This window comes from Taudactylus pleione, unplaced genomic scaffold (assembly GCF_031769625.1).
Source record: "Taudactylus pleione unplaced genomic scaffold, aTauple2 ptg000796l, whole genome shotgun sequence".
Lineage (NCBI taxonomy): Eukaryota > Metazoa > Chordata > Amphibia > Anura > Myobatrachidae > Taudactylus > Taudactylus pleione.
In genome coordinates this window covers 1228869-1256655 of record NW_028285198.1, presented here as the reverse complement: position 1 = coordinate 1256655, position 27787 = coordinate 1228869, and the positions used below count along the sequence as shown (strand labels likewise).

The 27787-nt window shown below is 44.9% G+C and overlaps 1 protein-coding gene across 6 annotated transcripts in view; it reads right to left on the bottom strand.

Annotated features, from left to right (window-relative positions):
• Positions 1-6219: 6219 nt before the first annotated feature.
• FERMT2 (FERM domain containing kindlin 2) overlaps positions 6220-27787 on the bottom strand; it is a 75022-nt gene continuing 53454 nt past the window's right edge. For 4 of the 6 annotated variants that reach the window (XM_088457955.1, XM_088457960.1, XM_088457956.1 and 1 more), the window contains 9 exons: positions 24002-24136; positions 21709-21758; positions 19397-19521; positions 16732-16838; positions 16052-16273; positions 12444-12464; positions 10187-10311; positions 9400-9541; positions 6220-8525 (listed from right to left, as the gene is read on the bottom strand). In XM_088457955.1, the coding sequence (XP_088314081.1) occupies positions 8352-8525; positions 9400-9541; positions 10187-10311; positions 12444-12464; positions 16052-16273; positions 16732-16838; positions 19397-19521; positions 21709-21758; positions 24002-24136 (1101 nt within the window). In that variant the 3' untranslated portion in view covers positions 6220-8351. The remainder of the gene's footprint in view (positions 8526-9399; positions 9542-10186; positions 10312-12443; positions 12465-16051; positions 16274-16731; positions 16839-19396; positions 19522-21708; positions 21759-24001; positions 24137-27787) is intronic. The other 2 variants (XM_088457959.1, XM_088457961.1) reach the window with 1 other exon arrangement.

The following is a 27787-nucleotide window of genomic DNA, read 5'->3' as shown; positions in this document are numbered from 1 at the left end:
TTTGTTTTGTTTTTATAAGGTTTAATGAAATGCTTTGTAGTCAATGTGTCACCGGCACACCCACTGTCCTCACTCAGGATATACTACCGCCCCCATTTATCCCTATTTGCAGAGTGCATCAATGTCGCCTAATGCACAGCGGCCATGAAGCTGCTCTATACCCAATGTGATAGAGCTGAGCCCTGTAATTACTTGTGGCACTCGCAGTGTTAACCATCTCATCCCAACTAGCAAATAAAACTGTTTAAAGCTATAATCATATATAATAGAAAAAAATGGGGTACACTCACCAGTCATCAGAAAAGAGAGTCCTTTATTGAATATACATCATAGCAGGATTACAGCATATCTACGTTTCGGTCCTGCCAGCATGCACTCCAAATGCTGGCACATTCATGCCTCTCAAAACAGCAAACATAAAATGGAAGCTGCTCAAATCAATTTGGCAATACTCTTCAGGTGCATGAAGGGGAGGGGTCATACTAAACAGAAAGGGGAGTATCCCCTAGATATCCCCCAGCACACTAAATTGTACCTGCAACAATACAGGCTCTCAATTTGGATGTATTTCTGTATGTGCCTTTATCATGAGGCCTTACAACAGACAATTACATTGCCCAGAGTGGGTTCTGTTATCATGCAGAGTAGGGACTGCCAGTATCAGAGAAGCCGTGAAGTGGCCTATACCATATAGTTTTCAAGTATTGTTGCAGGTACAATTTAGTGTGTTGGGGGATATCTAGGGGATACTCCCTGTTCTGTTTTTCGGTTTAGTATGACTCCTCCCCTTCATGCACCTGAAGAGTACAGCCAAATTGATTTGAGCAGCTTCCATTTTATGTTTGCGGCGATCACTCTCACCTGCTGTTTCCGTATGCTACACTTTGCCAGGATCAAAGATTGTGGATTGATTATGCTGGCTGCCACAGTGCGAATGTAGTGAGTGCTGAACTGCTCATGAGCCTGCTGTCACCCCTATACTCTATCAGGTCACACCCAGCCTGCCGTCACCCCGATACTCTGCCGTCAGGTCACACCCAGCCTGCCGTCACCTCTATACTCTGCTGTCAGGTCACACAGCCTGCCGTCACTTCTATGCTCTACTATCAGGTCACACCCAGCCTGCCGTCACCCCGATACTCTGCCGTCTGGTCACACCCAGCCTGCCGTCACCCCGATACTCTGCCGTCAGGTCACACCCAGCCTGCCGTCACCCCGATACTCTGCCGTCAGGTCACACCCAGCCTGCCGTCACCCCGATACTCTGCCGTCAGGTCACACCCAGCCTGCCGTCACCCCGATACTCTGCCGTCACCTCTATACTCTGCTGTCAGGTCACACAGCCTGCCGTCACTTCTATGCTCTACTATCAGGTCACACCCAGCCTGCCGTCACCCCGATACTCTGCCGTCAGGTCACACCCAGCCTGCCGTCACCCCGATACTCTGCCGTCAGGTCACCCCGATACTCTGCCGTCACCTCTATACTCTGCTGTCAGGTCACACAGCCTGCCGTCACTTCTATGCTCTACTATCAGGTCACACCCAGCCTGCCGTCACCCCGATACTCTGCCGTCAGGTCACACCCAGCCTGCCGTCACCCCGATACTCTGCCGTCAGGTCACACCCAGCCTGCCGTCACCCCGATACTCTGCCGTCACCTCTATACTCTGCTGTCAGGTCACACAGCCTGCCGTCACTTCTATGCTCTACTATCAGGTCACACCCAGCCTGCCGTCACCCCGATACTCTGCCGTCAGGTCACACCCAGCCTGCCGTCACCCAGATACTCTGCCGTCAGGTCACACCCAGCCTGCCGTCACCCCGATACTCTGCCGTCAGGTCACACCCAGCCTGCTGTCACCTCTATACTCTGCTATCAGATCATACACAGCCTGCTGTCACCTCTATACTCTACTATCAGGTCACACACAGCCTGCCGTCACCTCTATACTCTGCTATCAGGTCACACACAGCCTGTCTTCACCCCGTTATTCTACTATCAGGTCACACCCAGCCTGCCGTCACCCCGTTACTCTACGATCAGGTCACACAGCCTGCCGTCACCTCTATACTCTACTATGAGGTCACACACAGCCTGCCGTCACCTCTATATACTCTGCTATCAGGTCAAACCCAGCCTGCTGTCACCCAGATACTCTGCTAATAATAATGATCAGTACAGCTCTAAGATATTGTGCCCGTGTAGGTACTTAAATGTAATAACAGAGCAATAATGCCTTTGACAAGCCATCACTGACAGACCACAGTTTGTTACATATGGAATTATTGGAAGGAAGTTATATTTAGATTTTTTTCTGCCATCATGGTTTAGTAAGGAACAATTCTCACTTACTGTAAATAGACTTACGCCTTCCATCCATATGTCATTACCAGGAAACCCTAATGGTGTCTGTAGTTATATGCCGTAAAGGGCCGTACCTGAGCTTGGCGATACTCTTAGCTACCAGACACTGACCTGATCGAATAGCTCTACACGTTCAGTGGAGTCTTCACTCCTGGGAATAAGAGAGAGGTGAGCACCCAGGGCATACTAGTTTGGCATGTATAAAGTATGTAGCAGAGATACAGTGTCTGCGGCCAAGTTACCACTGGTGTAGTAGGAAGGAAGACTCATGCAGGGACATCTTGCTTGCTAGGCTGAACGAGCACAGAATAAAGTTACTTACCGTGATTTGGGCTGGGTCCCCGTGAGACTGCCATTCACTGCCTCGCCAGACGGCACCTGCAAAAGACATGACACAATGCCCTCCCACAAAGTACTACGCTAAACTACCTTTACGCCGCCAGCCACACTAGCCTAACAAGGCACACTGACCATATTAAACCATATTAAACTAAAACTATTTGGCCAGCCTACCTTTAATTGGGGACGGACAAGGAGAGTGGCTGGGAGAACGCTGGCCTACAAAATGTCAGGAAATGACCAAAAGAGCGGTAACACAAAATGGTGGCAAAACACGCCTATTGCCCCACAGGCATAATGCCTGAATCACCAAGGCCCCAGGGGCCTAGTGCGTGAGTACAACACTTACCTCCCGACTTCTGGACCACAACCCAGAGAATAGTCCTCAATCTAGGGCTAAAGGACTAGTGCCCAGCAATCAAATGGGGCCACAGGCCTAGGGCCCAACAATCACGGAGCAGTCTCTGGATCTGCTTTCATGGGTATATTTACTAAAGTGCAGGTTTATGTAAGTGGAGATGTTGCCCATAGCAACCAGATTCTAAGATACTAGCTAGAATCTGATTGGTTGCTATGGGCAACATCCCCACTTCTAAAAACCCGCACTTTAATAAATATACCCCTTAGGGTCTTGCCTCTGCATCTTCTGATGTGGATTGCCACATTCTCCTTCGTCTGTGCTTTCTTCTCTGGAACTCTTCCTTCTCTTGACTTTTGCTGTCAGACAGAACCAACCCGCTTGCGATGGGCAAATATATGGCCACTGAGGGGGTGGGGCAAGAAAGGGCAGGCCTGCCATAGAACAAATCCTGTCTGTGGTAAATTCAGACTGTCCCACCGCAGTGCTTGATACATTCCCCCATCCAGAAGTAACCGCTTGCGTTTGCGCTGGCAATAGGACTTTTCACCCTCTGAAAAATAAGCCCTCAGTATGTTACTGAGGATAGTGGATTCCAAATACAGGAAAGAGTGGGTACAGAGTTCAGCTTATGGCTATAATCAGCCTGATAGGCATTCACAGATATTAGAGAGTCGGGGAGAACACCTTTTTTTTTTTTTTATTACGTTGAGGGGGAATTTTAGTTGTTTGTGGTTTGAAACCAGGAATTCCCTTTATGCCAAAACACAAATTCTTAATAAATGTATGCAAATTTCAGGCCATTTTATTTAGGTACATTTATTTTGGAAAGACCCTCCGCAATGTCTGATCCATCCCAAGCCAGTATTAAATAGGGCAGTGTCATTTTAACCTCCTTACTTTCCCGATCATATAACTGGCCTGGATAAGGATAGTTATCAAGGGATGTAGTCAGCTGACGGGATGCAGACAGTCTAAATACCAGCGCAGGAACCACCCTCCCCACAGCAGTCTAGATTCCGGCTCCAGAATACTGACCGTCGGCATCCCAAAGGTATGTATGAGGGGGTTAGGTTATGACCCCAGGGAGGGTTAGAGTATGGAGAGGGGGAGAGTTAGCATACTGAATACCACATTTTCATTCCTTGCTTTTATGTTGAAGATTTGCAATTTTTAGGTGGCTGTACAGCTGTGGATTACATGTATAATTGGGTGTGCCATCAATAAATGTTTGTGCCCTAGCACAAAAGGACAGGCATGGCAGCGTGCGTAAAGATAGGCTGCACTACGTGGCAAATACTGCATGAAAATTGTACCCAGTGTTCGGGGATTTGAGTACTTAAACCTTTAACATTCTTTAACCATCAACACCAAATCCATGTTCTCAGTCTCCCAAGACACAAAACACAAACCTCCACTTTACTCCTCACCTCCAGCTTCTCTCAGTGCCGTCACCTCCACCTTTAAAATTATTGCAAGAATACACCCTTTTCTTACCCAAGAAAATAAACTGTTTGTCCATTCGGTCACCAACTCCCACCTGAACTACTGCAACCTCCTATCTGGCAAACCTCTAAAGGTGCGTACACACAGTTCGATTAAATTGGATGATATGAACAACAACGATCATATCGTTAATATCATGCATGTTTCAGTACCCAACAATTTGCAATGCGCAGGCACATATGGTCGATATCGACCATCGCCAGTTTATGTAGGCCAACCTGGTCGATAACAACCAGGTTACTATAGGGATAAGCTATCGTTGATCGCTATAGTCGTTGTTGGTGTGCAGGATGATCGGTAGTCCAGCACACCCGGGAGACTGAACAACAATATTGTTTCGTCTGTACGCACCATTAGACTGGGTACACACTAGAGCGATATCTGCACAATGTCATTTTGAGACAAATTGGAAACGACATTGTGCTGATCGCACCGTGTGTACGCTCAATTGTGTGGTCCTGTGAGTCGTATAAAAAAAACCATCTTCTGGTTGGCCGTTCTGCATGGTCAATCAGAAGATATCGTGAACAATGCGGCACATAATGTAGTGTGTGCAGCCAACCGGACCAGTCGGTCAAATCAAAACGACCAGTCGTTTTGATTTGACCTCTGAAGACGTCAACTCTTAAAGATGGTTTGTTCTAGTGTGTAGAGCAGCAACGATAAATCGTAGTCAAAAGACACGTTTAATCGTTCCGTCGCTTGAAGGATTGCACAGTGTGTACGCTCAATATGGTTTGTCCTGGGATGAGGGGAAATTGGAGCGACAATTGCGTCATTTTGGCATCGCTCTGATGTGTACCCGGCCTAACCCATCAAACATCTCAAAGTACAATCCTCTTTGATTGGCCCCTGACCTGCACCCCTCCTGCCGTCTTCAAAATTTCTTCTATGACGTTACCCACTAATAGAATTCCCATCCACGCCCAGTTACTCCCCACCAAACTTCACATCTACACTATCCCTCCTAGTACTGTACATCCCTCTCTGCTCTCCCAAACTCCCATCCAAGTCACAACACTGTATCCTCATAATGACAACGCTACAACACAAATGCACAGACATGATCACCAAGCACCTCCTTGTAAGCCACTGGGAGAACCGGAATGAAAACTGCTCCACAGGTAAAAGTTATTTTAGTGCGGTTTAGAAAGTGACGGCAGAACACTGGCAGCATTATTTTCAGTTACCTATAAGAAAGTTTCATAACCCCTCCCCACTGTGAGGAGCACTGCTAATTAGAGAGCAGAGAAAGACAGTAAAAAAAAAAAAAAATACAATAAAAAAAAATAAAATTGTAGTCAGAAAACCCTGAGACCTTCACATAGCAGATGGCATACAACGATGCAAGTGGATTACTATTACTACTATTTCATTCATAACCAGCTACTTATAAATGAATATATTTTTGGTTCAACAGTCTAGAAAAAAAAAATTAAAGAAAAATAACCCCCCCCCCCCCCCACACACACACAAACTAGGCACAAGCTACATGCTAAAGGCACAGTAATTAGTACCCAATTCCTGGCTTAGTACACTCTGTACACTGCATGGTACAATAACGGAGACCAGAATTTGAGGGCTCAGCACCAGTCTTTGTTGTCCATGAAAAGATTAGCAAAAAAAAAAAGACGAAAAAAAAAAAAACATAAATAAAATGTCATCTTTTATTTAAAATAAAAAGCATTTATACATCATTTTAAATCATAACAAAACTTTAAACTTGTGTAGTACAGTTGAGGTGTCTCATGCAGCCCTTTGCACTGACAAAACGGCCAAATAATGGATATATAAGAAAGGCAGTGCCCAAAGGGACAGTAACTTCTCAGGATGTATGGAATTAAAAAGGAAAAATCTGTGATAAAACATTCCCCCCACGTGAGAAAGAACATGTTCCACAACGGTCTATGGCTCAATCATTCAGAGTAGAGAAACTTTGATTTCCAGATTTAAAAAAAAAAAAAAAAAAGTTAAAGGCTTTTCTGGAAAATTCATCTTGCTGGGGCTCGGCAGAGTCTTTGCAGTTTACATAACATCGGCCGCATAGACTGTGACGTGATATATAAACAGATAGGGTTAGTGTTTGTCTTTCATTGCACTTTCCTCCGCCAACAAGTTAAAGTTCTGCAGCGACGACCCATCCATCGGCCCCTCTAAAGGACAGCTCATCTATCAGAGGAGTATGTAACCTTTAGCACTGAGCCAGTTGCCAAGTCGCATCTCCCAGCCAACTATAGAGATCGCTGGATGGGGGGATTACGTTGTTCTATTTCAGTTCTTTGCCAGACCAGTCCTACTCTTGCACTTTGTTGTCAAGGAGAGGCCTTAACGGGCCACTAAACCTAAAGTACGGGCTGATAGACAAGTATCATGTAACAATCACAAATATAGGTGCGCAAGTTCCCATTACCCAATAACACTTAAAGTTCATTGTCTGTGTAGTGCGCACAGCTATTATTCGCAGTCAACCTGTGTAGGCTATACAGCGCATTTACTAGCTTACAGCATTTTTTTTTTTTTTTTAATTAATTACATTTGTGTGTCTAAATAATATTTGAGTGTTACAATACATGTTATATCTCAGGAACTTGCATTTTAGCCTTCGCTTTCTATGTACACCGCTCATGACAGTCATGTCATCCTAGCACCATATTCCATTTTCCCACTGACCTCCCCATGATCTAGACGAGACAATAGAAGTTCTGTGACACGAGAACATTATAAAATGTAGTGATTTTTTTTTTCCCAATACACAAATAAAAAATAAAGGAATACATTCTTAAAAGTTGTTTTGTTTTTGTTAAATGCAGATACACTATATCTAAAGCAAAACAGTGAGTAGTTAGGCAAAAACAAACAAAAACACTGTACAATTTTATAAAATTTGTGTTTGTTTTTTTTTTTACATAAGTTACACAAAAAAAAAAAAATGTATACTTCATTAGACCTTAACTTCATATTGTTATGAAACATTGCATATCTGCTGCAAGAACGCTGGTGAACACTACATTTTGTTTAATACTATACGGTGTAGATAATAATAAGAGGAGAAAAAAGGTAATCTACTGGGGTATGAAATGGATAGGATACTTTAAACCGTACCCATAGTGGAGGTAGCCACGTTGGCGGCTGAACCAAAAAACTCACAGGAACCCATCAAGTCACTTGTAGGCCGCCAAGAATATCGGTTCAGGCCCCAAAATAGCCACCGCCACGCGATGCAAGTGACTGGTACCCTTAGTTAGGGAGTTTTCTTAAATACTGCTCTCAAGATAGCTTAAGAATTCAAAGTTGACCTAACCTGTCAAAAGCAGACAAGCCAAAACACTTTTCAGAAGGTAGGGCAGTTTAAAAATCCACAAAATTAAATTATACACTGGATTGTTTTAATAATTTTAAGCCCTGGGTAGCGTTAAATTCCTGCACTCTCCCCTTAGCTTAGTTCATGATTAGTCCCCGTTGCTGCAAAAAACCCGCCTCTCAAACCACTGGCGGATTAAAAAAAAAAAAAAAAAAAAAAAAAGAAGTCCTGAAATTTCTGCCAAACGATTTTTTTTTCTCCTCTTTTGGCAGCAGGCAGAGCCGGCTACATATAATGGTGGTAGAGTACGGAAGTGCTCTGGTTAATGGGCACCGCTCGCGAAAGGCAATACGTTCATAGAGTGGATACATTTCAAGCTAACGTTTATTTAAATGGATTTTTCTTAAGCAGCATACTTTAGGAAAAAAATAGAACAGCTCTGGTAATTGGGGAAGAAGAAGGGAAGCGGCATGGAGCATCTCACACCCAACCACTGGTGAGTTTAAAAAACATCTCCTCATCGAGACTCTCGTTCTGGTCCTTGGCCCGCGTGGACAGGAAAATGTATCCGCCAATAAATTCGTGGACTACTTTGCAGTCCACTTCCGCGCATATGAAGGAGAGCCGCATTTCATCCGCAAACTCCACGGTCACCTACAGGGCACACAACACATTGGAGAGATTGTCTGATTGCCCAGTTTCCTGGTGATTTCACAAAAACCACACACAGTACATTCATTAACAAAAGTAACTTTTACCCTATAAACTGCACAAGAACAAAAATAATTCAGGAAGACGTTACTGTGCAAAGAGCCAGTTTTGTCAGTACGTGACCTTTATATGACGGAGCCTTCTGAACGGAACTTCATATTCGTGGCTTGTTCTGCTGGTCTTGGGCAAGACTAATGCACTAAACCAGGGGTTCTCAACTCCACAGCAAGCCATGTGTTGTGGATTTCTTTAATCACGTACAGGCGAGTTAATCTATGTTTCTGGGTCAGTAATTATCCTACCTGCTTCCATAGACAGAAATCCTCACACCATGAGCTGTTGGGGGTATGCGAGGGTTGAGGATGAGAACCACTTGTGTAATCAACTAAGAGGGCATTTGACAAAAGTCAATGTATCCTAAGTGCATGTGAAAATCACATTTGTAACCCAGATACATTGACGACACTATTTTCTTTCCTTTGTTGTTTAAATGTACCCGACCCCTACCCCTGGTGGGGGCCAGTGGTCAAAACTGCACTACCTGGCTTCAGTCTCCATCTGAACACCTTCATTCCATGGAAGGCAAATCTTACTGCTACAGCACATAGTGACATAGTAGTTAATTGTGTGCCTCCCCCTTTGAGGCAGCAGTTCGGGGAAGGCACTCTCTTGACTCTGCATATACAATGCCCCGTGCACAGAGCGAGGAAAATCAGAAGTTCTCAGCAAGCTCCTTTGTACTTATTCTATTTTACCCTTGTGAACTATATGCTTGCTCCCCCCCCAATATAAAGTTTATTAGCCACATTAATCTTACCATTTTGATTTCCCAGTTGACATTCCACTGCTTCATGTTGCTAAACCGCCATGTTTTAATAGCGTCTCCAGTGCTTGCATCCATCCTAATGAGCCGATTGTAGGTAATGCCGATCAGCTCTTCTTTCTTTCCCCCTTGGAACCTGCATAAAGGGATAGAGCCTGTGTAACTACATAACTTGTGAATGAGCAACGTCACCAATGCCAACGTGCCCTGGTTAAACTGGAAAAGGGGTCTGAACTTACCCTTGCCCCATATTTATACTTTCCCGGACAATCTCGAATATGGATCACAATATATGTGCGTACACAGTAGAAGATTTTTTGAAACAATACTGCAGAGAACGGCACATAGTTATGACAATTTTTGTTTAATAGTCTAGTGTGTACGCACTAGATCAACGGCAAGTGTGCATGCACTTACCGATGCCGGCACCCCCGCCAGATCCCGCCGCTGACGATATCGCTGGGTACACACATCGTTTAGTGTGTACCCAGCTTAAAACAGTTCCTAGCACAACTGGCCTAAACGGTCACTTGGTGGGTGGTCAAGAAAAAGACCAAATTCAGATTCAAACCCTGTAAGATGTTCATTCTGCCCTACAAATATAATCTATTCATTGTCTTATACATCTGCGCAGATCTCTAAAATCCGAGCCAGTGATTGCGGGAACTTGGGCGTGCTGAAAACGTATGCCCGACAGAAAGATTTGCAGTGTAGACCAATCATATCAATAGTAATCTTTCCGCAGTGGTGGTTTGTATGAAGTGCTAGTAAGCAAACTGACCTGGCGAGAAAATGGGTGATGCCAAATTCTGGCAGCGACTGCCAGGCCTGGATGAACCTCATCTTCGCTTCTATTAGACTCATCTGAGCGACGTTCTGATGCGCCTCCAGGATTCGGGCTGTAATCTGAGCGGTAATTGAAGACATGTCAGGAGATAAAGAACCGAAATCCGCATGTCAACGAACAACATTGTAACTAGAGGAACAGCAGTAATGAGGAGGCAAAACGTCCGACGACTCCAGGCCTAAAACTGCGGGCCACATGGGCCCGTCCCTATGGCGTCAGCGTGGGGGCTGCCAAACTACTCACTTTGTGCAAAAAAGTAAAACTGGGATGTGCAATCTGTAAAATGTATCAGGTGCATATTCTGAAGGTTTAGCTATGGGCTAATTAAGGGCTTTATTACTTAATCTTGTATTTTTATTCAAAATGGGAGACAGATGGTATTGGTACCACTAAGAAGTGTTGGGCATTGGACGTATAAGGGTGAAATAAAAAAACAAAAAACAAAAAAAAAAAAATAAAAAAAAAAAAACAAAATAAAAAAGGACATGGGGTAAAAAACAAAAACAAAAAAAACAAACGAAAAAACCACACACGGATCTCTGGGCCTAGGGTTCTATCTGAAGACTGAAGGACAATGAGATTGGGATGTACGTGCAGCTGGAAGCAATTTAAACTTACATACACAGAGGGCCTGAACAACATGCACTGGAAGTTTTTGTATTTCTATTTTATAGGATTACTAATATTTTCAGATTCCTTATCGCAACCACTTACATTTACACACGCTCGTTATTTCTTTAAAAAGCTAGCAACATAGCGGAGAGCAAGTCACCAGGCCGGATTGCTGTACAACCCTATCTGACCACATACATTGTGGGCGTTCCGGGCACACCCATGTGTCAGGAAAAGGGGGTGAACGAACATCTCATTACCTGCTGCCTGATGACTACATATAAAGTCTTGTAGGACATATTCCATTCTGACAGACATGTTCCCAACAGATTTATATCCAGGGAGCACACCCCTGGATCATCCAAACTTAGCTCCCACTTAGGAGCCAGATGAGTGTAACTTGCTTTTGTGAGTGAGGTACATACTGGCAGATTTATTGGCAGATTAATTGATCGGCCAATATATCGTGCGTGCGTCGGCCAGTGTGTACCAGCGATGTGTCTGTGAATGTCGTCGTTCACAGACCTCTCTCGTCGGCCGTGCTGTGATGACATATCTGCAGGTATATTGGCTTATCAGGCTGTGTGTACGGGCGATCAGCCCACCACTCATACACTTGCTGCAGAGGCTGCGGGGAGGGGGGCACGACACGACCCCTGCCCTGCAGGACCCGCGGCCAGATGATTGTTCAGTGTGTATGAGCCACCATCATCTGCAGATATATCTGCTAGATGTGTACCCCAGCTCAAGACATAATGGAGAAGTTGGGTGCCCAAAACAGCACCCACAAACTCCCACCAACAGTATATAAAATAACCAAGCTGGCATACAAAACCTGCAGATACCATACATCCACAACTCATGGATGGAAGCTAAAAATGTACTTTGCTTGCTGTGGAATACAGGCTATTGGAGCATGTTACCAACAAGATGTTGAGCACTTTGCGTTCTTCACTTTGTCAATGAGTACAGCGGCTGTGCCCCTCTTCCTCCCCCCCCCCCCACCCCAAAATCAAAATGTGAAACTCCAGTTTCAACTCAGGAAAGCTAAACGTGGTGATATAGCGAATTCCAATCACTTAACTGATCGTTACATCCTCTTCTGCCAGCAGATGACACCCACATTCCAAACAGAAGAAGTGGTTGGCACGTGGGCAGGTCAGCTGTCATATGAAATTCCAGACTCTAGATAGGGGATGGGCAGCCATTGGCACATCATACCTAGTCAACCCACAACTGCCATAATTCCCAGCCAGCCAATACCCAACCTCTCTCGCAGAGGTGATTATTCATAGCTGGGGTTCCTGAGCTGGTACTAATCAGAGTGCCCTGCTGGGCATCCTACCTCTACATTAGCCGAATCGTCATAAAATAAAGCAGCTTTAGGTTACATTTACTGAGCTGTGTTTTTTATGTTTCGCTACACTTGGAAAGGATTCAGGTTTCTGAAAACAGGAAATATTAGAAGGGAAAGCCCGTATCTCAGCGTTCTTAGCTCATAGCAGCAAATCTGAAACATAGCAGGGTTAGAACGAAGTCACAAAACGGCCACTGAAACATAACACTACTTATAACTTACCAAGTCTCTTACATAGCCTGGCTGCAGACGCCAATGCCGAGAAATGGAAGGAAGGATAGAAAAAAAAAAAAAAAAGAAAAACAAAGGTGGATAAAACAAAAAGAGCAAATGAGATTTATGATAAAAACAAGCAAAAAAAAAAGAGAAGATCTGCATTTCTTCCGAGAATAGAAGTCCAGCCAAAACATGCAAATTACCTTTGAGAGAGAGAACAAAAGAGCAGAGTTGAATGCAAGCAAAGAGAGAGGTGGGCACCGTAACCATAGCGGGAGGTGGGCACCGTAACCATAGCGGGAGGTGGGCACCGTAACCATAGCGGGAGGTGGGCACCGTAACCATAGCGGGAGGTGGGCACCGTAACCATAGCGGGAGGTGGGCACTGTAGTGTACGATGCGGGCCGAATGTTTACTATTTGAAACACATGGGATTTGTATGCAAGGAAATGTATGCACTATTTCACAGTCCATTCCCAATCCTCTGAACGTGATCTCCTCGACATGCAAGGCGTAGAAGACAGATTTAAACCATTCATAACACATCCCCCTGTTTGGGTTGCAAGGGGCTAGAGCAGGGGTTCCCAACCACGGTCCTCAAGGCACATTACCAGTCCAGGTTTTGAGGATAGCCATACTGAAGCACAGGTGACAATTAGTACCTCAGTTATTTTGATTTAAACATCTGTGCTCAAGCCTGGATATCACCAAAACCAGGACTGTTAGTGTGCCTTGAGGACAGAGGTTGGGAATCACTGGGCTAGAGGAAGAGTCTTCCCTCCCTCGATTTGCAGACCCCCTGATAATTCTGGAGTGGACGGAGTTTTGACAGCAAACACCAAAGATGAGCCATTTATTTGGGGGAGGTGGCCTGATCTTGGGAGGTGTCTCCACCTACCACCAATTTTGCATAGTCCTGCCTTTGGTGGACAACTAAATGCATTCACCAACAAATCAATGTGCGATTACGGCTGCGTCTGAGAACTAGGTGGAGATGTAGGAAGCCTTGGAGAGTGATCGGTCCTTTTTCTCTCTCCACTGTATCTATCAGCTCCTTACACCCATCTTACTGACTCTGTTTGAAAAATAACAGTTAGGAGCGGATTGCGTTTCTCACTATGGGGTAGATGTACTAACCAATCAGAGCGGCCAGACAGGACACTCTGTATGCCTCTCGGGGAAGGGGGGGGCGCACCTGATACTACCATATATGGTGTGCGGCCACTGGAAGACCGAAAAAAATATGTTGTGATTTAAAAAAATAAATAAAAAAAAATCTACTGAACTCAACATACAACTATACAATCCAGTGCACTACCACTGGCTAGACGGGCTGGCTCGCCACCCAGACACATCCTCAACCCAGCGAACTACATGACTGCTGCAGCTTGGCCATGGGGAGCAGGGCAGATGTGCGGCATTACACTAAACCTTTGGGAAGCCATTAGGAAAAAGGGCTTTTGCTTTCATTTTATTATTTATTTATTATTGCCTGGATTAAGTTTTGGGCCAAAAAAAAAAAAAAAAAAAATTTCCAATTTTTTTTTTCTCTACTCCTTCGAGATCTCTAATATATACAGTCAGGTGCATAAATATTGGGACATTGACAGAATTTTCATATTTTGGCCTCTATTCACCACCACAATGGCTTTGAAATGAAACAAACAAGATGTGCTTTAACTGCAGACTTTCAGATTTAATTGAGGGTAATTACATCCAAATCAGGTGAACGGTGTAGGAATTACAACGGTTTCTATATGTGCCTCCCACTTTTTAAAGGGGACAAAAGTAATGGGACAAACTAAACATTTATAAATCTAACTTTCACTTTTTAATACTTTGTTGCAAATCCTTTGCAGGCAATTACAGCCTGAAGTCTGGAACACATAGACATCACCAGACGCTGGGTTTCATTCCTGGTGATGCTCTGCCAGGCCTCTACTGCAAATGTCTTCAGTTCCTGCTTGTTCTTGGGGCATTTTCCCTTCAGTTTCATCTTCATCTAGTGAAATGCATGCTCAATCGGATTCAGGTCAGGGGATTGACTTGGCCATTGCATAACATTCCACTTTTTAGCCTTAAAAAACTATCTGGTTGCTTTTGCCGTATGCTTCGGGTCATTGTCCATCTGCACTGTGAAGCGCCGTCCAATGAGTTCTGAAGCATTTGACTGAATATGAGCATATAATATTGCCCGAAACACTTCAGAATTCATTCTGCTGCTTTTATCAGTAGTCACATCATCAATAAATACAAGGGAACCAGTTCCATTGGCAGCCATACATGCCCACGCCATGACACTACCACCACCATGCTTCACTGATGAGGTGGTATGTTTTGGATCATGAGCAGTTCCTTTCCTTCTCCATACTCTTCTCTTCCCATCACTCTGGTACAAGTTGATCTTGGTCTCATCTGTCTATAGGATGTTGTTCCAGAACTGTAATGGCTTTTTTAGATGTTGTTTGGCAAACTATAATCTGGTCTTCCTGTTTTTGAGGCTCACCAATGGTTTAAATCTTGTGGTGAACCCTCTATATTCACTCTTGTGAAGTCTTCTCTTGATTGTTGACTTTGACACAGATACACCTACCTCCTGGAGAGTGTTCTTGATTTGGCCAACTGTTGTGAAGGGGTTTTTCTTCACCAGGGAAATTAATCTTCTGTCATCCACCACAGTTGTTTTCCGGGTCTATTGGTGTTGCTGAGCTCTCCGGTGCGTTCTTTCTTTTTAAGAATGTTCCAAACAGTTGATTTGGCCACACCTAATGTTTTTGCTATCTCTCTGATGGGTTTGTTTTGATTTTTCAGCCTAATGATGGCTTGCTTCACTGATAGTGACAGCTCTTTGGATCTCATAGAGAGTCGACAGCAACTGATTCCAAATGCAAATGTCACACCTAGAATCAACTCCAGACCTTTTACCTGCTTAACTGATAATGAAATAACGAGGCAATAGCCCACACCTGTCCATGAAATAGCTTTTGAGTTGATGGTCCCATTACTTTTGGCCCCTTAAAAAGTGGGAGGCACATATAGAAACAGTTGTAATTCCTACACCGTTCACCTGATTTGGATGTAATTACCCTCAAATTAAATCTGAAAGTCTGCAGTTAAAGCACATCTTGTTTGTTTCATTTCAAAGCCATTGTAGTGGTGAATAGAGGCCAAAATATGAAAATTCTGTCAATGTCCCAATATTTATGGACCTGACTGACTTTTTTAATTGCAACTTTTGTATTACAGAGTCTTTAAATACTAAGTGAATAAAGGTCCTTTGTACTGCGCAGCCAGTTGACATCTCTCACTAGCAACAGGCAGATCGCATTCCACACATTCCCCCACACAGCACATCCTGCAATGTACATGTCATGAGAATCTGTGGTACAGAGACAGTCCCATCTGACCTCTGGGACCACAAAAGGGAGCCGGCTTGCCGGATGCGGGCAGGCGGCGTCACTATTAACCCTTTCACTGCAGCAGCCTGACCTCTAGAAAAGCAGCTTGGAGAAGCCATCACACACCCTACAGAGCCCCAAGCCGTGTACTGCGCCAGAAGAGAGAACAGGCACTTGTGTTCAATAAAACGCCACTAGGAAAAAGGGCGGCGGTACCTGTTTGTTCTTGTACTTCTTCAAGTATCGGGGTGAAACGACACATTCGGGGTTAATGTCCGAGTTGACTTGGTCAGGAATAAACTGGGGGTCGGGATTCAGGTGCTGCATCTTCAGGAAAGACAAGATGTTCTGGACTTCCAGGTTGTAAGAGCTATCCGCCATGGTCTTTCCTTTGGACGCCAACCTGCAGGCTGCCATCCAGTGGGCATACTGCTTCTCCTGCCAGGAGACAAATCGTTATAGAAAAACTGGAAGCACGTATGGAATATATGGTCACTCACATTAAAATAGAACTTTATGGTTGGACCACCCCATCATCAGATGCGTTATACAAGAGCGTGACCTAACCGTGGGCACACCTACAGACCGAACCTTCATAATGATCAACTAACCGCGATTTCAGAAATAACTGACCCGGTTGTACAAATCAACAGACCTAGAATAGTGCCAGGACTTACACTGGCGCAACAGCGCTGGGCCCACTAGACTGCCCCACCCCAGGCACCTTTGCCACACTGGACTATCTCCCCAACTCGCCAGCATGAATGGTAAGTGGTAGACAGGAGCAGCACTGGAGACAGGACAAATCCATATAAGAATGCAGCTAGCAACCATAATGTTTATGTTGCAGGCTGTCACCTAGCGTCTAATAAAAGGTGTACATTACAGTATCTTACAGTTTCACACCGGAGCCAGATCTCATTCATCCCTTCAGCCACTGGTATGAGGAGTTTAATGATAAACTTCTGCCCAGATATGTTCACGTCTGGAGTCACTTCGCAGCCTGAAAAACAGGAACAGTTTGTTATCCAAAAAAAGGTTCTTTATTGCCCCACACTCTCACACAGTACATCATGTTCCACTCCAGAGCCTGAGCAACATCTAGCAGCACTCCTGCCATGACCATTTGCCAGATGTGTCAGCTTTACATTAGGTTATATTGCGCGGTCATGATTTATAAGGCGTGGGAGGAGAGTGGAGGCGGTACAATGCAATGACATTACTGGGACTTCTCCGGGTTTTCACAAAGAGGCGACGATTCTGGGTCTTGCCCAGTTTCCAGTATACGGTTAGAGTTTTAGGTCTTTTAGAAATAAAAAATAAATAAATCCTTTCAAATAAGGAAATCAATCTGGATAGACCAACAAACAAATTAATGGCTTAAACAAGAAGAGAAGTAAACAATCGACAGTTATATAGAAGAAGAGAGCGGAGTCGCTTAAAAAATAGACTAGCAAACCGTGATATAATGCATGCAAAGATAATTTATTAATCCACTAGCGACTACAGTCATCCCTAATTCAGGGGTCTATTTACTAAGCAGTATTAGGAGAAGTGAAAAGTGATAAGGTGCCAGCCAATCAGCTCCCAGCCAATCAGCTCCCAGGCTGTGTTTGAAAAATGACAGTTGGGAGCTGATTGGCTGGCACCTTATCACTTTTCACTTCTCCTAACACTGCTTAGTAAATAGACCCCCAAATTAGGGATAAGTGAAAAGTGAAGAGTGAAGAGTGAAAAGTGATAAGGTACCAGCCAATCAGCTCCCAGCTGTTATTTTTCAAACACAGCCTGTGAGATGACAGCTGGGAGCTGATTGGCTGGCACCTTATCACTTTTCACTCTGTCTCCTAACACTGCTTAGTAAATAGAACCCTCAGTGCCAAAAAAGCAACCTGAACTGTGGGGGACCCCCCACTCTCTGCACCGTTGGGGTCCCTGAAGAGATCAGGCCCGGGTTTAAAAGGCCACGCCTCCTGCCGCCATCATTACAGGCCGCCAGCATGACAAAGTATTGCGCCATGACCTGGTGTCAGCAGTGCATTGTGGGAAGCAGAATTCAGAGGAACCTGCTGCTGATTGGGGCCTCGCTTTTAGCCTCCAAACATGGCAGATGGCAGATCCAGGATAAGGGACCCCTTCAGAACAAGTGAGCAGATAATGAATATTTAATCTCCAGTCTATAGACGACATCCACACCACCACTTTACAGGTGACAAATATATGGGATCTCTTCTGATTTCAAACTTCCAAAAGAGATTGTAAGCTCTTTGGAGCAGGTACGATACATTGCCTCTTGTTACAGTTCTCAAATTTCCCCAAAATACTAATGGTATGAAGCACTGCATACACAAGTGATAATCTGAATAAATCTACATATTAACATAGCAGCAGTCACCTAGGACGTACACATTCTCATGCCACAACTATCCTATAGTATGGTACCGAGATATCACACAGCAGCTGTGCTCAGATTACACTATAATGGAGGAGCATTCTTTCTGGACCAGTCACCAGCTCCTAGAGTAGGTCCTCCTTCCCAAAAAGGTATTCCTGGCTTTATCTGTCATGACTATGGCCTGACATCATTTGGAAACGAAGAGTGTTTACTGCGCTGCTAAACAGACAGAGCGAGCCGGCACAACTCCTGAGCTATTCACTCTCCCTCAGCACCTTACTTAGGGGTCTATTTACTAAGCAGTGTTAGGAGACAGAGTGAAAAGTGATACGGTGCCAGACAATCAGCTCCCAACTGTCATTTTTCAAACACAGCCTGTGAGATGACAGTTGGGAGCTGATTGGCTGGCACCTTATCACTCTTCACTTCTCATAACACTGCTTAGTAAACAGACCCCCGAATCTCAAAGGGCTGCAATAATAAACTAAATAAAATATAAAGTATGACTACATCTCAACACAGTGCTAGGTCTATTCGCTTGTGGGTGGAGGAGTCGTCTCAATTCTCCGTAGTACACTGGGCAGCACAGTGGCGCAATGGTCAGCTCTCTGCTTGGTCTTGAGTTCGATTCCCACAAAAAAAGCTGATCTGTACGAAGTTTGTATGTTCTCGCTATATTTGCCTGTGTACTGTGGCTTCCTACCACAATCCAAAAACATAAAGGTGGGTCAATTAGCTTCCGACAAATAAATAACCCTAGTGCCTGCGTACACATGTGGAAGGGGATATAGAGTGTAAGCTCCACTGGAGCAGGGGCCGATATGAACGACTAAACGCACTGTGGACTATATGCGCGCTATATTAATAATAGATCGTAAATAAATCTAATTCTTAAATCTGGAGCCACATCCAAATCCCTTGCTGGAAGCCACCGCATTGCCCTGCTTTCACTAACAGGTAGAAGGGTCAACTTCTCCCCTTGTCTCCTGAAATATTCTGTGCTGCTGTGGAGCAGTCAGATCTCATGGACCACAGGTTGTTCCAGTCCCCGTCACCCTTCCACGCTGAGGACACAGACACGATCATTCAGGAGATGAAAAATGGCAGCAGCAGGTGCATCGATCCTAGTCAAACCCCAAATCACTTATTGTATCTGTGTAGCTCACCTCTCAGGTTCATTTGGTGGGCGGGCGTTCCATTGGCCTCCTCTTTACTCTTGTAACAGGAAATGGAGGTGTCTTTAAATGTGCACCAATACGGCTTGTAGCCCTTCAGGGTCAGTTTCTTGGGTCTGTGATGCCAACACAAAAGGTGAATTAGCACAAGGATCAAGTCAAATGTACGTTGCACACATAAAGCCATAAGATGCATTAGATGCCGAACTGCCCTGGCGGGGTGTCCTGATCAACCCATTACCCCTATAATCACCCAGTGTATGAGCTCCCTGGCATTAGAGACACGTGTGAACCATACAAGTACACAAAACCAACTGTGAGCACCCTGGCCAGATGTTACAGCGCTTCATGAACATTTGGTGCCTGCCCACTGTTTAACATTAATTAGGTGGAGAGTAAATCAACAAATTAGAAAAAAAAAATTCCACGCACTTAAATGAATCACAACAGCGGCACTGTTAACATAACTCACCATGGTGATGGGTTGCATCACGGATTGACTCGGGTGTGATGACATCATCAAGTATGCACCACCGGATTGGGCGTCCAGGTGGTGTAAGGTGTGTTATAGGTTATTCCTAAGTCTGATGACCGTGCCTGAATAGAGATGCTGAAACGTTGCTGCAACATTGTGCCGCTGTTGTGATTCACTTAAGTGCGTGGAGAACTGCACCACCACGGGGAGACACATGGACACCCACCCCGCCCTGGCTACGCACAGGAGCGATTTCATCTTGCTACCGCCCCCTTGCATCCTACGCATGCCCCCTGCATTGTACAACAGCCTGCTTCTCACTACTGCCCCCTGTATCTCACCAGTATCACCACAACCACTGCTGCTCCCACCAGCCGCTGGCTGGGGCCCGGCCACTGGGATGTGCTGGGAAGGGCAGGACCATGGATGAGAGATACAGAAATACAGATTATACACATACGGTGTATTTCTGTATTTGCACAGCTGTTAGGCTAGCATACATAGGAAACTAATACTGGACAGTGCACATATCGTGAATATATCATACGTAAATATGGGGCAATGTAACTTGCATTGTGACACTTCAAACCTATTCTAAGTATGTACATATTGTATACATTCAAAAACAAAAAGAGGTTTTTATTTCTCTTATATTTAAGCAGTGAACAATAAGCTCTATATTACTACATCCCAGTTACAGAGAAGAGCGCATAGCTTCTAGCAAACCCCCCCATAAAGGGCGGCATTCGTCCGTATCGCTACGATTAATCCCTGTGGGCCTAATCCGTTGCAGAGATAGGAAAATAATGAGGATTATAAACCAAAAATGATTTAAATCTGTATTTCTGCATTAAATTAAAAGGCAATCCCCCCCTTCTGTAGCCAGAACGTATTTCGCACTGAGCCTTTGCTCACTTTACGCCCAGACTGTTTTGGGCTCTTTCCAAACGTCAATTGGATTTGGAGTGATTGAATATTGTAATATAAATAGACCAACTCTATTTATTTTTTGAAAGCTGCGTCTCTGTATTTGACATTTGAGAAGAGCATATTGTATTACAGCCCCCCTCTCTCCCCTGCAGCTCTTGGCTATGGCGGCTTCCTGTGCCCTGGGGTCTACAGTGTCCTAACCTATAAGACTCCCCCGGCTGGAGCACAAATAGCACTTGGGAGTGATAGTGGTGACCAGCCAATTGGTGTTACTCCAAGCACAAACAGTACATGGCAAAGGACCAAGCTCTAGTGGGTATAAGGATGGTGACAATGCAGGTGTGGAGCTTCCACTTCCCAGCTCAAGAACTTCTCCACATTCTAACAATTCAATGGAAAATACAAAAAAACAAACGCATATATAATCCTGGACAGAACACCTTGTGTTAAGGAAAAATGATAATCTGTAACAGAATTTGTATTATTGTGCAGTACAGCCAAGGGGTAACCATCATTTGCACATCTTGAGACAGTAGTTTTGTCACATGAACCAATATTCATTCACATCAGTCCCAGCCCCAGTGGAGCGTAGAGCCTAGATACCAGCACAGCACACATTAGGGTTCATTGTGACAGAAGCCAATTAGCCCAACAGGTTTTTCTTTTTACATTGACTTCCTCCAAAAAAGCATAAGAGGGGGAAGGGGGGTTAGAACATACAAACTCCACACAGATACATTGCTGGTCGGAATTCATCCCATGCCCCCAGTCGTGTAAAGGCCAAAGGCTATCAAGAATTGAAACCACATTCTTGAGGGGAAAGCAGTAGCCCATCTGATATGGGTAGGTAACAGGTGAACACCACACTAGAATTAGCATGAGAAACCTACGTACTTACTTGAAAATTTTTAAGTTGTCTGTAAGTTCGGGAATGGAGGTAATGTCGCCCTACACACAACAAAACAAGGAGTTAGACAAGGAAACAGACCAGCACCAATGTAGGCACCTCGCCCAGCACTGCAGTGATTTTGGAATGACAATGTCTCCGATAAGGCTTTAGGCCATGGTCCGGCTTTATGTGAGGTACAGCTGGCATTTCTTAGGTTCATAAACAAAGCATGAGGCATAAACTTCCCTGGAGTTGGTGGGGGGAGGTGGACAGGCGTGAGAGGGCATTGCATCTCTAACTAATTATCTGGCAGAGCACACTGCCTGCAGGAGAACAAGACTGGGCCTTTATCATCAATAGTCTACTGCAGGGGTAGGCAACCTGCGGCACTCCAGCTGCTGTGGGACTACTTGTCCCAGCATACCCTGCCACACTAAACATGCACTACCTGTAAAACGGTGGCAGGACATGCAGTTCCAACGCAGCTGGAGTGGCACAGGTTGCCTACTCCTAGTTTATAGGGACATTTCTGACATCAGCATCCTATTACACAGTTATCGCCATGTCTAACAACTGTACACACTAATGAGAAAGAAGATGAACACAGGACTGGCACAGACAACCTAAAACTGTGTTTTTTGAAGAAGCGAGATTCAGGAGCAGAGTCTTTGCCGTTTCACAGACTTCTTTTTTGGAAAAACTGGAACAGGGGCAGCAGATTACTTGTCCCGAGCGGCTTTGAGAATTTTGTGGTACATTTATTTGCATTTTTATTTTAAATAAGTGGTGCAAAAAATTGTTATATGTCCATTTGCATACCTGAATTAGGATTTGCAAAGTACAGCTCTTTATAAGAACCACTCTATAAAGCTGGTTACACCCTGACCGATATATTGGCCAATCAATTGATCTCTATACAGCAGGAGAGAGGTTCCAGTGCTCGAGGCCCCCAAAGCTCCTCACACACACTGTCCAGCATGTCACTGCTCGGCCCAGACAACAATGCAATCAGCACAGGGAACTGGGGACCAGAGAATGAAACATTGCAGGAAGGTCAAAGGGAGAGCAAATACATAAATATATATATCAGGAGCTTAGGGGGGGCCATGACAAGGGGACCTGCCATTCTGTTGTCTGGGAGTCACAAAAATATAAATCTATTTATTTGATATGCAGTTCTTTAACTCTTCATGGCTCCATTGCTGTATTTGTGGTAAGTAGCCACCATAAACACGTTCCCCAGCAAGACCGGTTATACAGTCTATAATGCATGGAGGGAAAAGTGCATATATACAGTATACACAACTGTTATGGATAGACCCTTACATTGTACAATACAGACTATATAGATGGGTGTATCTGTGTAATCGTGTTGCTAGGCTACATGCTGACTGTCTCCTGGGCTATAGACAGTAATAACACATGTGCCCCTATGTGCGGTACGCTATTCTGCCTCACACCCATGTACATTACACAGATACACCCATCTATATAGTCTGTATTGTACAATCGTGTTGCTAGGCTACATGCTGACTGTCTCCTGGGCTATAGACAGTAATAACACATGTGCCCCTATGTGCGGTACGCTATTCTGCCTCACACCCATGTACATTACACAGATACACCCATCTATATAGTCTGTATTGTACAATTGTGTTGCTAGGCTGCATGCTGACTGTCTCCTGGGCTATAGACAGTAATAACACATGTGCCCCTATGTGCTGTATGCTATTCTGCCTCATACCCATGTACATTACACAGATACACCCATCTATATTAGTCTGTATTGTACAATTGTGTTGCTAGGCTGCATGCTGACTGTCTCCTGGGCTATAGACAGTAATAACACATGTGCCCCTATGTGCTGTATGCTATTCTGCCTCATACCCATGTACATTACACAGATACACCCATCTATATTAGTCTGTATTGTAGAATCGTGTTGCTAGGCTACATGCTGACTGTCTCCTGGGCTATAGACAGTAATAACACATGTGCCCCTATGTGCGGTATGCTATTCTGCCTCACACCCATGTACATTACACATTTTGCTCTCCTGAATATTCTATGTAACGTTTCCATGTTGGTTATCTAACAAACTTGAAGTCACTTCCTGAACAGAATGCGATTTTAAGTCTGTGCCCAGACGCTACACTAGCTTTGGGGCTACATAATATTACAGACCCCCATGTTCAGCATTAAAAAAAAAAAAAAAATGTAAAAATAAAAAGTCGAATGAACCAAAATCAAAAAGGGAACAATACGCTATTCCCAGGGTGTCAAAAGGTAACAGGCGTCTTACTAAAATGGTCGACGTTTTCCCTCCTTCCAGGGTGATCTCTAGGTCGGACAAAGCAGCGTCCACCTCATCCACTTCTTTATCGCTGTTATTATAATGATTCTCGGATGACATCATAGATAGCTTATTTATATGGTACTAAAATAAAGGAGAAAACACAATAAAAAAGTACTTCTTTATTAGGACGCACACAGGCATGTTACAGTCCAGGTACATTGTAAGTAAGTAGATCTCTATTGGATTTCTCATGCAGGAATGGGGGGCCTTATTACAGCAGGACTCTGTCCAGCCTTCCAGCATAAACCAACAAGACAGCAACAGACAGAGGGCACGATTCATCACCAATAGCAACTGGAACAGTGTGCGCAGATCGGCCAATGGTGCATGCCTTGCAGTGCGCGTGCATGATTTAGCATTGTTATCGCACTGCGATGTCCTACGCCAGTGTTGGCTAACCTTGACACTCCAGCTGTTGTGGAACTATATATCCCAGCATGCCCTGCCACAGTTTTAGCATGCCCTAATAGCAAAACTGTAGCAGTGCATGCTGGGTTATGTAGTTCCATAACAGCTGGAGTGTCAAGGTTAGCCAACACTGGCCTGCGCAGATACAAAGCCATCGCAGACCTAAGGACAGGAGCGGTTGGGGGCGGTGACCGGGGAGTGGTTGGAGTAACACAGGCGTGCCTGTCCGTTTGAACCTAGAGTCCTGGCAGTGCATAAATTAGCCACTGCGACGGCATACGCAGCCTGAGTACTCACTGCGTGCGGCGAGGTTAGCAAGTTCTGAGTAAGGTCAAACCTGCTATAATTGTGCGTGAGGGGCTGATGTTACCGATGTATACGCAGGACTTCGAGGTATTACGGATGTGAGAGCGGTAGTGCGAGTCTCTATGCTGGCTGTGCGACAGCAGTCAGAATCCCGACAGGGTTAACATACCGACACTTGTTGGTCGGTATACCAACTTTTCCCCCCCTCCCTAACCCTCCCTTCCTGGCATCTAACCCTAACCTCCGAAAGTGCCTGAACCCACCCCCCCCTCCACCTTCCTGACTGCTGTTGGGATTCAGACACCGGTATTTAGACAGTCGGCATCCAGTCAGCCGGGATGCCGACTACATCCCGTCCCACATATGCTCCATACAATCATATCCGATAGAAAGGGATTGTATTGGATCACGCCCAAAAGCGCAGTATAACACGGTACAATCGGCAGCCTGAGCCATCCTAGTTTAACTAAATCCAAATACCACCCCCCCCTCACAAAAAGAGCATTGATGTGTTTACAGAACACGCTGTTTAAAAAAAACTAAAATTAAACAATTCAATATACTAATCCCTAAGTGAATACAACTAAAGTTGTATAGATATAGCGAATTCTGTGCAGACACAAGGGCCTCATCACGTTATCTAGCTCCCCTTCTATATGAAACCGCACAAGGACCCATCGAAACTTCCTTTGTGGACTCATTAAGTCTCCTGGAGCGTTCATTATTAGTGGACTCCAGGGATTATTTATGAATTTAAAAGATCACCCACACCATGCGTCTATACCAGTGGTCGGGGAACAGGGGTGAATTACCTCACATGGGGTAAAAATGAAATTCCTAGGAGTAATGGACGGACAACCAGGCATGCATATGAATCATTCTATAATATAGAGTGATTCATATGCATGCCCGGCTGTGCCGCAGGGAGGCTCTAAGCCGGATGCCCATTGAGATGTTATTACCAGCGGGCATCCGGCTCCTTCCCTGCAGCGCCGCGTTAGCCGGAGGCTGGAGTTCTCTTCTGAACTCCAGCTTCCGCCTCTCTCCATGCGCACAATGGGAGAGACGTCATGACGTCTCTCCCATGGTTCCGAGGAGCAGCCGGGCGGACAGGACGGCGGCGGATGCAGGAGCGGGGATTAAGTGTTTTTTTATTTTTTTAAAAAGGGGCACTACAGGGGCATTATATGGGGGGCACTACTACAGGGGCATAACTATGGGGGCACTACTACAGGGGCATAACTATGGAGGCACTACTACAGGGGCATAACTATGGGGGCACTACTATACGATTTCCTTCCTTTCAAATCAAGGGGGCAACATTGGCGTATCTAAATATATTTTGGGGTAAAAGGTAAAAAAGCTCCCTGACCCCTGCTCTATACCATTCATAACTTGGGTGAGTCATCCTTTTAAATGAAATGAGATTATACCTGGCTGCAGTGTGCGGCTCTTGTAGACAGTGGCCTTCCATACACAACTATCACACATCAGTAACACAAATAGTCTTAAATTTAGAACACGAGATACTGAACACAAGCCTATTAGAAAGTACATAACACAAAACTACACTGTTCCTTCCGGTGCAATAATCCTAAAGACATCACCCAATTATATTTGGCAAGTCTTTAATTATTTAAATAATGTTATTGACTGAATAACATTGGACATTATACACAAAATGCATAGATTAGATTTCTGTATATTCTATATTAGAAAAACTGAACTGGACACAACTTACTGCAAGGTTCACAGTTTAGAAAGAAGCCCAGAAATTCACTTTGACCTTGTAGAGGTTTTCCGATACGCAGATAATGCTCGCAACATTGCCAAATAACTTTCCAGTCCAAACTACGGAATCGGTATGATTTACCGCCGGACCTATGCCCAGCGGTTGGAATCCCGACAGCGGCATCCCGGCAGAGGAGGAAATCCCGATCTTCCCAAGGTAAGTATTATCTAACCTATTTCTACCTCCTAACCCTCCCTTAGGGGTGCCTAACCCTAACCTTCCCCCTCCGCCAGTGCCTAACCCTAATCCCCCCCTTCCCCGCAACCTAAACCTAAGTCCCCCGGGAGGGGGGGGGGTGCCTAACGCTAACCCCCCCTTCCCCTAGCCTAAACCTAAGCTCCCGGGGGGGTGCCTAACCCCAAGTCCCCCCGGGAACCCTAAACCTAACCATCCCCCCCGCAGCTATCCGCACTCTGCGTCCCTTCGATCGAGATGCCGGGATATGACAGTCGGGAAGCCGGCCATCGGGATTAGGTCCGCCGGCTTCCCGACTGAATACCCCAAACTATGTAGGTGTTCAATACTGGGACTCCTGTCCTGGTGGGAGGTTGCGTCACCTCCTGTAAAACATCTGGAGACCCACAAGAACTATCTGCCGCCTTTAGATCCTCAGCATGTTGCAGGCGTGAGAAGCGCAATCCCACAACAACTATACAATATGGTCCATAAGTTATTGGCATCTGAACTTCCATGTCTGCTAAACAGTGGAACATCCGCACAACTTTATAAGCAGACATTTGTCTCTAAACAAAGTTAATTATTTTGAGACTAAGTAAGCCACCAGTGGTCAGGTCATGTTGGGGGTGTAGTGTCCTATGTCTGTATATAGTGTAATAGATGTGTATTATGATCATGTACAGTGGTCAGGTCATGTTGGAGGTGTAGTGTCCTATGTCTGTATACAGTGTAATAGATGTGTATTATGGGCATGTACAGCGGTCAGGACATGTTGGGGGGGTGTAGTGTCCTATGTCTCTATACAGTGTAATAGATGTGTATTATGGTCATGTACAGTGGTCAGGTCATGTTGGAGGTGTAGTGACCTATGTCTGTATACAGTGTAATAGATGTGTATTATGATCATGTACAGCGGTCAGGTCATGTTGGGGGTGTAGTGTCCTATGTCTGTATACAGTGTAATAGAGGTGTATTATGGTCATGTATATGGGTCAGGTCATGTTGGAGGTGTAGTGACCTGTCTGTATACAGTGTAATAGATGTGTATT